This window comes from Thermobia domestica, unplaced genomic scaffold, assembly GCF_964235325.1.
Source record: "Thermobia domestica unplaced genomic scaffold, izTheDome1.hap1.1 HAP1_SCAFFOLD_663, whole genome shotgun sequence".
Lineage (NCBI taxonomy): Eukaryota > Metazoa > Arthropoda > Insecta > Zygentoma > Lepismatidae > Thermobia > Thermobia domestica.
This window is the reverse complement of record NW_027656373.1, coordinates 19,666-32,488: the sequence shown is the minus strand read 5'-3', so window position 1 is coordinate 32,488 and position 12,823 is coordinate 19,666. Positions and strand designations below refer to the sequence as shown.

At 38.0% G+C, this 12,823-nt stretch overlaps 1 protein-coding gene across 1 annotated transcript; it reads right to left on the bottom strand.

The window, feature by feature from the left end:
* Positions 1-6,841: 6,841 nt before the first annotated feature.
* Positions 6,842-7,325, bottom strand: LOC145677174 (protein GVQW3-like; the record flags this gene model as incomplete). Its single annotated transcript, XM_081747791.1, has 1 exon — positions 6,842-7,325. A coding segment is annotated over one exon (484 nt), but the record flags the coding sequence as incomplete, so codon positions are not given.
* Between the last annotated feature and the right edge of the window lie 5,498 nt (positions 7,326-12,823).

Here is a 12,823-nt window from a genome sequence, read left to right as displayed (position 1 = left end):
GAAAACACTTTTCTTCTTCTCTAGTCTGCTGCCAAACAGAATAAGAAACAGTTAATAGCAAAAATTTTCCGATTTTAGTCATTTAACCCTTTGGGGACCGATGGAACAGATCTGTACCATAACGTCGACCTTAGGAATTTGCCTTATATGTCTCTAGTTAAGCTTTTTCACACCGGGCTTTTTGTATTTATTCAAGCGTGGAAGCATCAAAGAACGTGTTTCATGGGCATTTTTCAGTCACGCGTGCGATGCCTACGGGTGGTGACGTCACGAACATTGAAGAAGAAAAGTGGGTAAATTTTAGAGCTTTTTGGGAAAATTTTTTGACACGTTCCTATTTATTCTAGGATCATAATTCGTACGTCGTTGTACTCGTAATGAAGCACTATTTCCAACTGTACTATTACAATTTCCCTATTGTGTATCAGAAGCGAGAAAATCGCGTCCAAATTGAAAAAATGAGTTTTTTCAGAAAAATTCCCTTTTTCGGGATTTCCCCCCCTCAGGGACACGATAGGGACATGTGAGTGGTACCCTTTGAAAGCTACCCTAATTTGATACGAAATCTTTTGCGAATTATGATCCTCGGATAAATAGGAACGTGTCAGGGATTTTTTGTTTTTCCCTCAAAGTAGTACAGGTTATGCTTTCCACGTGGGGGAATTTTCTTTACCACCCTTAGTTTTCAAGATATGAGATTGATATTTTCCACAGATATTACATACACCATGTAGTATATTTTAGGCGATTTTGAGATCCAAGCGTTAACACAGGGGGGAGAAGGACTCAAACTTGAAAAAGAGTGTTTTTTTCTGACAAAATTTCCCTTTGGAGGTAATTTTCCGTCCATAGGCACATGGTATCCACATGCGAGTGGTACCACTCGAAAGGTTGATTCACTCCGAAGACAACAAGGTACGATTCATGTTCCTACAAAAAAAATAGTCTTTACGCTGAAGCTCATTGAAAAACAATTAACTGACAATGTATTCTTGGGGGAAATTTGTAAATCGGCTAGATCATCTACACTAATTTTGGGGGCACAATTCTTCATACCTCATTTCATTCACTATAAAGCAACTTTTTTTTTGGTATCACTTGCATGTTCGTGTCATGTAGCACTTGCATGTTCGAGGGGAGATATTGGTGCCAATTTTTTTGTCATTTCCGTTTTTCCCACTCTGGGCGAGAATTTTACGCCTTAGGTACAAAATAAGGAAATTTGACTAGTACAGTTGAAAACGCAGCTTCATTACAAAAAAAACGAGATATGAACCATGATCCTACGATAAATAGTCTCGTTGCAATAGCTGCTTGACTGAAACTCTAAAATTTACCTAAAAAGGCAAGGTCCCATAAGGGTTAACTGCATGAATGGCCTCCCTGGTCACCCGACCTCACTGTGAGTTTTTATTGTAGAAGTGTTGTATATCAAGTACAAACTAATACCGTTTATAATTCTACAACTTTAATACGTTTGCTACAATGTTACATATCTACATAACTCATATACATTTCACATTTTAAATAAAAGTTCAGCTGTTGTGTTCATAGTGATATCACTATGAGCATTGTCCTTCACATTATCAAAGCAACGTACAGACGAGGTCGTTCTTAATACAAGTACATTTCCCAGTACAGCGCAATTTGCAATGGCATGTCACTAGTTTTCGACTGTTATCAGACATACTCCTCAACGTAGTCCACACAGGTTGGTAACCGTGTCCGTCATATGTTTCCTTCCAACCCCAGTTCAGGGGTTCAACATCATGCACATCTTTTTCGAGGCACTGTTGCCAGATCTTGCACTGAAGAGTTGCTCTTCTTGCATGGAGATTCAACGCGTCTTCGGATGGAGGTATTCTGTCTATTGTGCGATTTTTCTTGCTGAATAGAATACGTCTGGTTTCGTTGACTTCCTCGCAAGTTATTACTTGATATGTCGTACATGAGCGTCACAAATCGCTTGATTATCATGCAAGATTGGTAGCTTACAACATCGTGAGAATGAACGACTGACAGTTCCCGGAAATCTGTATCCACTTCTCTAAACGCCATCCACGTATTCCATGCACTTGTCTTGCCAACGCCAAGGAAGTCTGACACCGTGTCACAAAATTGTGAAAAAACGACAGCAAATCTATCGTTCCAGAAGGTAAGTTCGTGCACATGGTGTGTATAGGAATGAAACGTCGCATTTTTGCAGAACCAAAATCAATCCATAGTTTCTCCAGAGTGGGTGACAGATGCAGAAACGCAAAGAGAGCGATAACAACATCAGAGTCAACTGTACTTTTGTGTCCTTTCTCTGCGGCATGACGGACGTGCAGAAGGATTCTTCCATCAGCTTTTATGTGGGATGAGGGAGAAATACCAGTAATATCTAAGTCTGAGGAAGAGGATAAGACTTGATTTCCTCTTGTGCAGAATATTTCTCTTTTTGAAATATCAGCTGCAGTTATTATTTCGGCGGGGTAATGAAATAGCCTTTCCTTGTTGTTATCGTTTACAAGGAACTTCTGGAAATTGTTTAGAAACGGTCCCGTTGACTTGACAACAAAGCGGTCGCCCTGCCCACGCTTTTGACGCGTCTGTGTTTTCAAGCTCTTTTCAATGTAGCGGTCAAAGATCTCGTCTAAGCGTTTAGTGTCTCGAAGTGTGAAAGAAACGCAGTTATTAACAACTGCGGCATATTCTGCAAATGTTTTCGTTGCTCCTGGTTGCAGTTGGTGTACCAGCATCGCTCCATTGACGACAAGATAAGAGGAATGGGGGATGATAGTACTTATACACACATCAAATTTTTCAAAACATTTCAAAATATCTGATTTAGAGATAGGAAGTCTGAGATCTCCAAATTCAGATATTGATGGGGGATAAGTTGTGTTCTCATGAGAAAAGAATTCTCTGATATCGCCCTTCCTTTCCTGACATGCTATGAACATCTTGCAGAACAGGTTAGAATCTTTGTGTGCACTAGCAAGTGTCATCTTAACTTTTCAACGAACTTTCGACAAGCTACAGTTGAAAAGCTGCATATTAACTTTCTTTATAGCATCGTGTATGGACTGCTTACATGTTATTATACGGTTATAAACGAAGTCCTCATACATTTTGGCTCCTGTGGTAGTTGCGATGCGGACAGACTGGCACGAATCTTCTGGCGCTATACGTCTGGTGAACCCAACTGTAGACAGATGCTCTTCTTCAAAAGGATTACCAGTATCACGAAATACATCAATTAGGTTCTTTACATGTGTCCTGTACTTGCTTTGGAATGCATCCGTGTCCTCGTGGTGTGGTCTCGATACGTGCAACTCAGCAGAGTAGCTGTCTTCATACTCAGCCAGTAAACGAGCGACTTCGGGACAACTGACTATTTTCTTCAAAAAAGTAAATGGGTTATCGCAAGCTCCCCATAGAGAACCACTTTTTTTTTATCAGTTTGTTGTTCTGTTCGTGAAGGTGGTCGTCTGACATACATGAAAAGTGCCGGTAAGATTTCCTACTGGTGAAATGTCCCTTAGAGAATTCCTTAAATACATCAGGATGACGAACTGGAAGTTGTTTCAGAGTATGAAGAAAGACTGGTAACCATCGCCTGTAGTGTACGTGGTCCAAAGCTAAGTACCAATGACACATGGACTGGAGTACTTCTACATAAATCATGAAATTATCATCACGCACACTTTTCACAAACAGTAACAACAGTGCTGTAACAACAGAACAACAGATATTAACTGTAATATCTGCTCTTGCAAGCCTACCGTAAAAACTTAAGGGGCGGCAGTAGAAATTTAGTGGTGGCCCCCCATGACCCCCTTGGATACGGGCCTGTCGTGAGTCCCCTTCCCAGAGATGTTGACTTGATATACAGGTCAAGTAACACAATAGTCTTATTTTTTATGTACACAAAATAACTGTCCCCCCAGAACACCTGTTCCCTTTCACTAGCCCCCCTCAAGAAATTAAAGCTATTGCCGTTATTGTCAAGCAGTTCACAGCCTTCTATAGTTGTTTTGCCTGTGAATTTGAGCCCAAAGACAGTGTAAATCGGACAAAATTTGGGGAACATGTGAAAAGTAGGCCATTTTTCAAGATGCCGCCCAGAGTCACACGAAACATATTGAAAAGCTGTCTCCCGGCTTTTTTCTCATTTACATGTCGCGTTAAACGCTCTGACCAAATTTCATGCTGGTAACCGGAAATGCACGATCCATACAAATTATTGCACTTACGGACCGCACTAAAACTGTAAACGTTGCATTGTTTGTAATACCTTTCACTCCTCGTTAGTTTTATTGCAATTATCATTTAACTAGAGTCAATAATTATTAAAGAACTACAAATAATCGCCCGAACCCAGCCCTACTTGAAGCGCCGGCCCGCCCTAGCCCAGCCTGGGCTAAGGAAACAGCAGAGCTGGACCGCCTGAGCCCGAACCGTGCAGTGCACTAATATATATAGAATAAAGTAGTCAAATCCGGCACCCCAGTTTGTTTTTCAGTCCTATAGAATTAAATTAGAATTTGTCATTTTTAAGTATTCAATATAAAAAGTTAAACAAGTTTCTTATGTTCAGTTGGCAGTAGAAAGTTGATAAGCCTAACGTGGTTGAAGCTATAAAGTTTTTTCTGAAACCTATCAAATTCATGAGTCTGAAAAAAGATAGCCTAAATCAGCATCCTCGTATATTACTAGCAGTGAGTTACCTAAAAATTACCAAATAAACTGAAGAAAATTAAATATGAACAGATAAGGACGTACCATGACTTTATTTCAGAAAATCTAAATAATTTGACTGATAAAACACATAAAAATGTTTAAGAAATATAAACATTTTTATTTTCATTGTATGTATGCGCTTCTTGCGTAAATATTCAATATAATTATGAAAACTGTTCAATAAACAAACAAACAAAAAGCACCAATCACAATCATCGGGAAACGTCACATATGTAATCGTCTTTGTCAGCTCCAATACATTCAACATGTGCCCAGTCTGAACACATAAGACGCATAACTCACATTTCATCATTGTCTGAACAGAACATACATGAAACATCATTTTCTGGTGAAGCAGTGTATTCAATGAGAATTTCAAGTGTTGAAAAGAGAGCTGAATTCTGAGATACTGAGCGTTCTTTCATCACATTTCCTTCGATCTCACAGCAGTTATGGTCTCAGTCATATTTTCTTTTGGCCAATTGTGATTATAGTGCGTGGTTTTCTTTCCGTTTCCCTAATTAAGGCGGCTTCTTTTCGGCGCTGCAACAATGAAAAACTCCCTCAGAACTCGAGCAACTCTATTTCATTTTATATAGGACTATAGCCTATAAAGATTAGAAGCTATAGGGTCTACTAATGACATATATGCCATTAAAGAGGGTGCCGGTTTAAGACTCCAAAAGGGGTGCCGGATTAGGATTTCAGCACATGGCGGAAACAAACGTAATAGTTTCGCAATTAAAGCTTATAATGCATTACTAAACACGTATTTACTAACTTCGTAGTTCCTTAATTAGCTACTATAATGAAAATTTTGCCTACTCATACTCATTTATCGTGAAACTTCAGATTTCTCTGACACTACCAAAACTTGCAAGTCACTCAAATCACAATGCCTACTGATTCTCAGCCCCCAAACTGTGTAGGATTACTTTCTAATATCAGCGCCTTTTCTTAATCGGAGTAAGTAATGTGCCCAGCACAACACTTGGCTGTTTACGCTTCACAGAGACGCTAGAGACTGAGGCGCCGGATTAGGGATAGGGGGCTGATACTGGTAACTTTCCTCTCTCTCTCTCTCTCTCTCTCTGTATGTACGTATGCATGTATAATCTCCAACATATTTAAATTAGAAAAATGTTTCAGAAACATTTCCGGGATGTCACATAAACGTTTTGCTTGTTTTCGTGTGAGAAATACCTGCCAAGCGTTGTAAACGACCTTTCTTAACACCCTGTATATATATATATATATATATATATATATATATATATACGAGGGTGGGTTGATAAGTTCTCAGCCTCACCAAAAAAACAAGGAGATAGGAAGCGAAGCTTGATATTTTTATTCAACATATTTCCCTTGTAATGCAATGCACTTTTCACATTGATGCTGCAGTGCTTGCAGGCAGACATATAGAAGTCGGATGAATGCTCTGCAAACCAGGCTTCTGTTTGAGAAATTACGTTATCGGCACCATTGAAATGCGTTCCCTTTAAAAACATTTTCAATTTAGGAAAGAGATAAAAGTCTGATGGAACCAAATGAGGCGAATAAGGTATGTATTTGCCTGATTTCATCAGGTGATGTTCCTGTATTTGAATCCGTAAGTCCTCTAATTTTTGCAATGTCAGGCGTGCCTTGTGTGGAGGAAGATTACCCCTTTTGACAGCTTTCCACGTTTCTTCTCCTTTAGTGCTGCTTTCAGTTTGTCCAGAAGGTATGTATAATAAGTTGCCTTGGTGGTTTCACCCGATTTCAGATAATCCAGCAATAGAATTCCTTCACAATCAAAGAAGACCGTAGCAAGGACCTTAGCAGAGAAGCGCTGTGTCCTAGCCTTCTTCGGACGTAGAAAACCGCTGTGGCGCCATTCCGCCGATTGCTGTTTCGTCGTGGGATCGTAGAAATATAACCAGGTTTTGTCCAAACGTAGGAAAAAAATGGCCTTATACGCTTGAAATTGGAACAGAACTACCTTATTTGCCTCCACCTGTTCACCAGGGGCGTCATTTAGGGAGGGCAGGAGGGGGCATCTGCCCCCCTCAAGAGTGAGGAATATGTATGCTTTAATAGATTGTCTGCTAATATACTAGTACAAAACGTGAGATTCTTATGTCAGTGGTGCTCCTGCCCCTCCCAAGCGAAGTCTGAAATGACGCCCCTGCTGTTCACGTTTCTGATCTGCGTTCAAAAGTTTCGGAATCCATTTTGCCGCGAACTTCCTCACACCCACATCTCCATGGATAACTTTCCACACCCGTTCATGACTAATGGCCAATGTGTCATTTATCTGTTTGAGCGGAATTCGGTGATTGTCAAGAACCATCCGGTAAATGGCGTCAATTATCTCAGGAGAGGTCACTGAAATTGGTCTGCCATACCTTGGACCATCATACAGACCAAACTGCCTACCTTTGAAGTTCGCTGACCATTTCTTCACAGTGGCATACGATGGTGCCTTGTCTCCCAATGTCGTGACAAGGTCGTTGTGGATCTCCTTCGACGAGAGTCTCTTTAGGAAGAGATACTTGATGAATGCACGGTGTTCAAATTTACTAATTTCTGAGATGTGGGCTGACATCCTCACTTTGGACCTGAAAAAAAGACAAATTTAAAATTGGTTTAATCAAACCAAATTTTGGACAGTATCTTCACAAATTGTAAGCCTCTTAAACGTATATAAATTTTATATCTAACTTTGTTTGAACCTGGGTAGCCTGACAACTTATCAACATACCCTCGTATATATATATATATATATATATATATATATATATATATATTGCTTATATTTTAGTCCCTGAATTCCATATATTCAGAAACAATTTTGACCTGAAGTGAATTGGGAATTTGTTTTGTGTGTAAAATAATATACATACTGTACAAATGAAATAACTTGTTAATTATACTAATGCAAATAAACAAATACGCAATACCATAAACAAATGAAAAGTAAACAATAAATTTATGTTAATTAGTAAATCAATTTGACTTTTTAAATACTATCTACTGGATCATTTATCATAAAAGTATGAGCTTTGAAAATAAACATCCATGAAAATGATTTATGTTTACCAATTCATTTCATGTTTAATGGTACATAAATAATTTGTTTTCTCAGAGAGTATATAAATTTTGTTATTATTTTGTATATTATGAAAAACTAAAATATGATATGTTACAAATATCATCATATATACTGTTTATGAAACATAACATGTGTAAGTCTTTATATATATATATATATATATATATATATATATATATATATATATATATATATATATATATATATATATATATATATATATATATACTTATACTTAGCAGGGAGTAAAATAATGTATCCACATTAGAGCCAAGCTATAATTTTATCGTTAACAATAAATCATATCTGTTAGGAGACTTCTGGCACACGTTCAACATTTAAATAATTGCGGCTACCTCCCATGTTATTCAAATTACTACATTTGCTTTAAAAAATAAAATGAAGTATTAGAATGTTGGTGCTAGAAAAAGAGTTCAAAATCATATTAAAGTATTGCCTTCGTAGCTAAAAGCTATAGCTTCCTGTCGTGGTAATCGATATACAGGATGGCCAAAAGTAAGTATACAGTACCATACTGCATTTTATATCATTTCTTATTGTTATCCATCAGGTAGACTTAGTTTCTTTATTATTTGTTCTTAATGTGTTTTTACTGACATCTTAAGCTCGGAAGAGCCGAAGCAAATAAACCGTAAACTAGAATGTTATACTTGATCAATGCAGGGGGATATACCTACTTTTGAGCCACAGCCAGCAAGATAATGTTTACTTGCATCATGTGTAATCACAGCACATTTCGTCTTAATGCTATTATCCCCTAATGACATTATATATTTCATACAAGTTGAAATTTATTACTTCTTATTTTTTAACAGCTATCTAGTCGCAAAAAATAAATATTTCAGTTTAAAGTACCACAATTGTGCGTCCTAGACTAAGGGAGACAATGACTAAAGCAAATGAGAGTGGAATGATGAGAAGAAATGAGAAAGTGGGAGGAAACGGAAATACCCCGAGAAAACCCACGAGCACAATGTTGCCCACCACAAGCTTACTGGGCCGGGTATCGAACCAGGGATACACGCACCAAAGGTAAGCACTCTACCATTAGGCCACTGTGGGCCCTATCTAATTTCATTGAGGTATTGGGAAACGAACCCAGTACAATGAAGGTCAAGGTCACGAATGATCAACCCAGAGTACACGTAAGTAAAATTTAAGATTGTATGCAGAAGAAATTGAGCATATACGCGAAACAAAAGCTTATTAGGGGGACTTGACTAGTAAACTTAACACATACTTGTGAAAAAAAATAGCCTCAATTGATTTAAAAATATATATGTAAAAAACGTAGGATCCAAAATTCTGTACAATATAATATTTAACAAACTTGAATACCAGGTCAAAGATTTACCAACATGGCTGATTTTTATCCAGAGTGGTTGAACTCTCACGATATTTAATGCCCTTGTCATTGATATTTCAATGGGAAAACAAATGAAGGTCGAAAATGAATTAAAATGTTATTTTTTTCAGTATAAACTTTAAAATTACGCTGGGAGAGATTCCGATCTGGAATATCTACCCGCTGATAAGGCCCTGATGAAAGTATTTATGGGTTAAAGAGCTCGGGTTGCGATGAATGTGGATAGAAAAATCTAATTTAGTATTTAGATTTTGCATTTAAAACAATTAAAAAGATGTTTTTAGCGTCTTTCGATATTTCCTTGTGAGAAAAAAGGGTGATTGAAAAAACAGTGGTAGTTGCAATTGTCAAAATATTTCGAAATCCCTTAAAATTAGAGACATGAAATTTGGTATTTAGACCCTTCATTTAAATTAACTAAAGATGTGTTTCAGTGTTTTTTTTAGATATTTCCCTTACAAGTGAAGATAAAGATGGGAAAGACAGTGGGGATCGTAATTGTTAAGGCTATATCATGAAATCCCTTAAGGTTAGAGGCAGATGCGGTTTGAGGGCATTCGCAAATTCGCATCTGCATATCCACGTTAATTTAATTAATCTAGTTATTTGTCTTACTTAAAGAAAGTAAAAGAATATCTTAAAAATAAATTTCATACAGCGATTTTTCTCCAAATGAATCACGGTTTTGCGGTTTTCGACTCTCAGCGAAGGTGTGTAAATCCTCTTCGTTTTACTATATGACTTGAGTCGTACTTTCTTAGATTTGAGTACGAGTACTGAAACTTTTAGACATCTGAACGGGACAGAAACAAGAGGGGAACTTGGTTTCAATGTAAACCATTTTCACGTACCGACTTGGGCAAACGCTCCCGAACATACGCTGTTGAAGAAGTATCAAGATTCACCTGCCGGTCTTTCTGTAGTCAGCGTTGCCAAGTGTCATTCGTGTGGGATCCTAAGTACCATATTTAGATTAGAGGTTTGTGCTAGTTTAACGTCCTTTTCAACACCGAGATTAAATGAGACGTGGATCAATAGATTAACCAAGGACGCAGAGTTTTGAAAATCACAAGGGATGCTCTCATAGTTCATGACAAAGGGATTTCGAGATATGGAATACCACATAGAATTAGGAGGAGTCCACGGGTTGTCACTCTAAAATGCAATTTCAGATATGTTTGAAAGGAAATATAACCTTTTCATGTTTATTTTCCATTTTTCATATTTTCTTCTGACAGTGGAAAATACATATTCTTGAGTGAGAGTACTGGGTTTAACTAGGGAGGTTCTAAGGTTCTAACCCCCGAGATCTAAGCTCTTGTCACACCATTTTCAACACTGTTGTAAATCTCAACTACATACACAATCTTATTTAACTTCTTTATTCTATATATATATGCCTACTCTTTAATCTCAATTCCTTAAATGAATCATGTTTCGTAGACCCACTATCTTTACTTACATCATAATATAAATCTTGTTTAACATTCATAAACTTCCTCTAATCTTGTCTTAACATAACTCCAATCTATCCATCTTTCTTTGCACATATTACCGCTCTTAACTGCGTAACGGTCTAGTATCATCTTTGTAAGCACTTTGTGCCATTCTCCATTATCCAATATCAAACACTTCTCCCCCTTTTACAAAATCAGAACCTACACAAAAGAAACAAAATATTTTAACGAATATTACATCAAACTCAAGGATTCCAAATCTTATTTGTTCTCTTGTAATTATGTCGACCTTTTCCTTTTCTTTCGTTTATACCATATAACCCTCAGGAAATTGATCTGCGCCTGCATGGTGTTTTGTTTTTCAATGATTCCAGCAATAATTTTATCTCGCTCCTCCAGTTGAACTAACATTACTTTAGTCTTTGGCACAGAATATCTGTTTCTCTTGAACTGTTCCGCACTTTAATCATTCGCGACATTCCCTCGTCGTTCACTTCCTCTTCTTTTGTTGCCAAGCCATTTTGCGGTTACCTGTTTCACTCTCTTTGGTGATGGTACTTCCGAAGTTTCAATAGTTCCCATTGAAGGATAGCTTGATTGTTTTTCTTCTATGGAATCGGACGCAAATAATTGGTTTGACTCATATGTTTCTTCCTTGCACCTACTCCCTTTCTTTTCTTTCTGTTCCACTTCACCTGACTTATGCTTTAGATTCTTAAGGAAAGGTCAAACGTATGCAAAATGCCCTTGGTCCTTGCACTTGAAGCAAGCTTTGTTTCTGGCTGGGCACGTTTCGTTCCCATGGCTCAATAAACAAGAAGAACAGCGATTCGAATTGATGTAAGACTTCTTAGAACAGCGATAACACTCGTAGGTTCGTGGTTTCTGCTGAAGAATTATTTTTGTTTTCAAATAACAAACTTCTTGGACCAATCTGCGAATTATCACATCTCTTTTAGCAAGTTCAGTCATAAACCAAGATTGTCGGATACCTTGTGGCTTTTCAGTGCTTGCATTACTCTCAACTCTTGATTTCTTTTGGCCGTTAGAACTCATCTTCCTACTCTCTGATTCACAAAAAAACTTGTTTACGCTGTTAAAACGTAGATTTCTTAGAATTCGACTGCGCCAATGTAGTAAATCTCAACTACACACACTATCTTATTTAACCTCTTTATTCTATATCTATGCCTACACTTTAATCTCAATTCCTTAAATCAATCGTGTTTCGTAAACCCACTATCTTTACTTACATCATAATAAAAATCTTATTTAACATTCATAACCTTCCTCTAATCTTTCCTTAACATAACTCCAATCTATCTATCTTTCTTTGCACATATTACTCTCTTAACTACGTAACGGTCTTGTATCATCTTTGTAAGCACTTTGGGGAACCGGTCAAAACCCCCACAGCCAAAACCCCCACACTCAAGAAATGTCAAAACGCCCACACAAACGGTCATAACCCCCACACAAATGGACAAATCTCCCAAACGCACGAACGGTCAAAACCCCCACAGCCAAAACCCCCACACTCAAGAAAGGTCAAAACGCCCACACGATCGGTCATAACCCCCACACAAATGGACAAATCTCCCAAATACACGAACGGTCATAACCCCCACAGCCAAACCCCCCACACTGGTAGTCGGTCATAACCTCCAACGGTCATAACTCCCACACAAATGGACAAAACAGCCGCACATAGCAACGGTCACAATCCCCACATAAATGGACAAAACCCCCACACAAATGGACAAAACTCCCACATGCAGAAATAGTCACAACTGCCACACAAATTGACAAAACCCCCATACTCATGTATTGCCCTTGTACTTTTTAATAACATTTTTTATTCCTCTTAAACTGATGTTGCAACTATTCTTCTTGGGCGTCATAAAGAGCCGCAACAAAGACGTGAAATGACGATCATTTCAGAGTGTGGGGGATTTGTCCGATTTTGTGGGAGTTTTGTCCATTTATGTGGGGATTATGACCGTTGCTATGTGTGGCTGTTTTGTCCATTTGTGTGGGGGTTATGACCGATTGTGTGGGCGTTTTGACATTTCTTGAGTGTGGGGGTTTTGACCGTTCGTGCGTTTGGGAGATTTGTCCATTTGTGTGGGGGTTATGACCGATCGTGTGGGCGTTTTGACA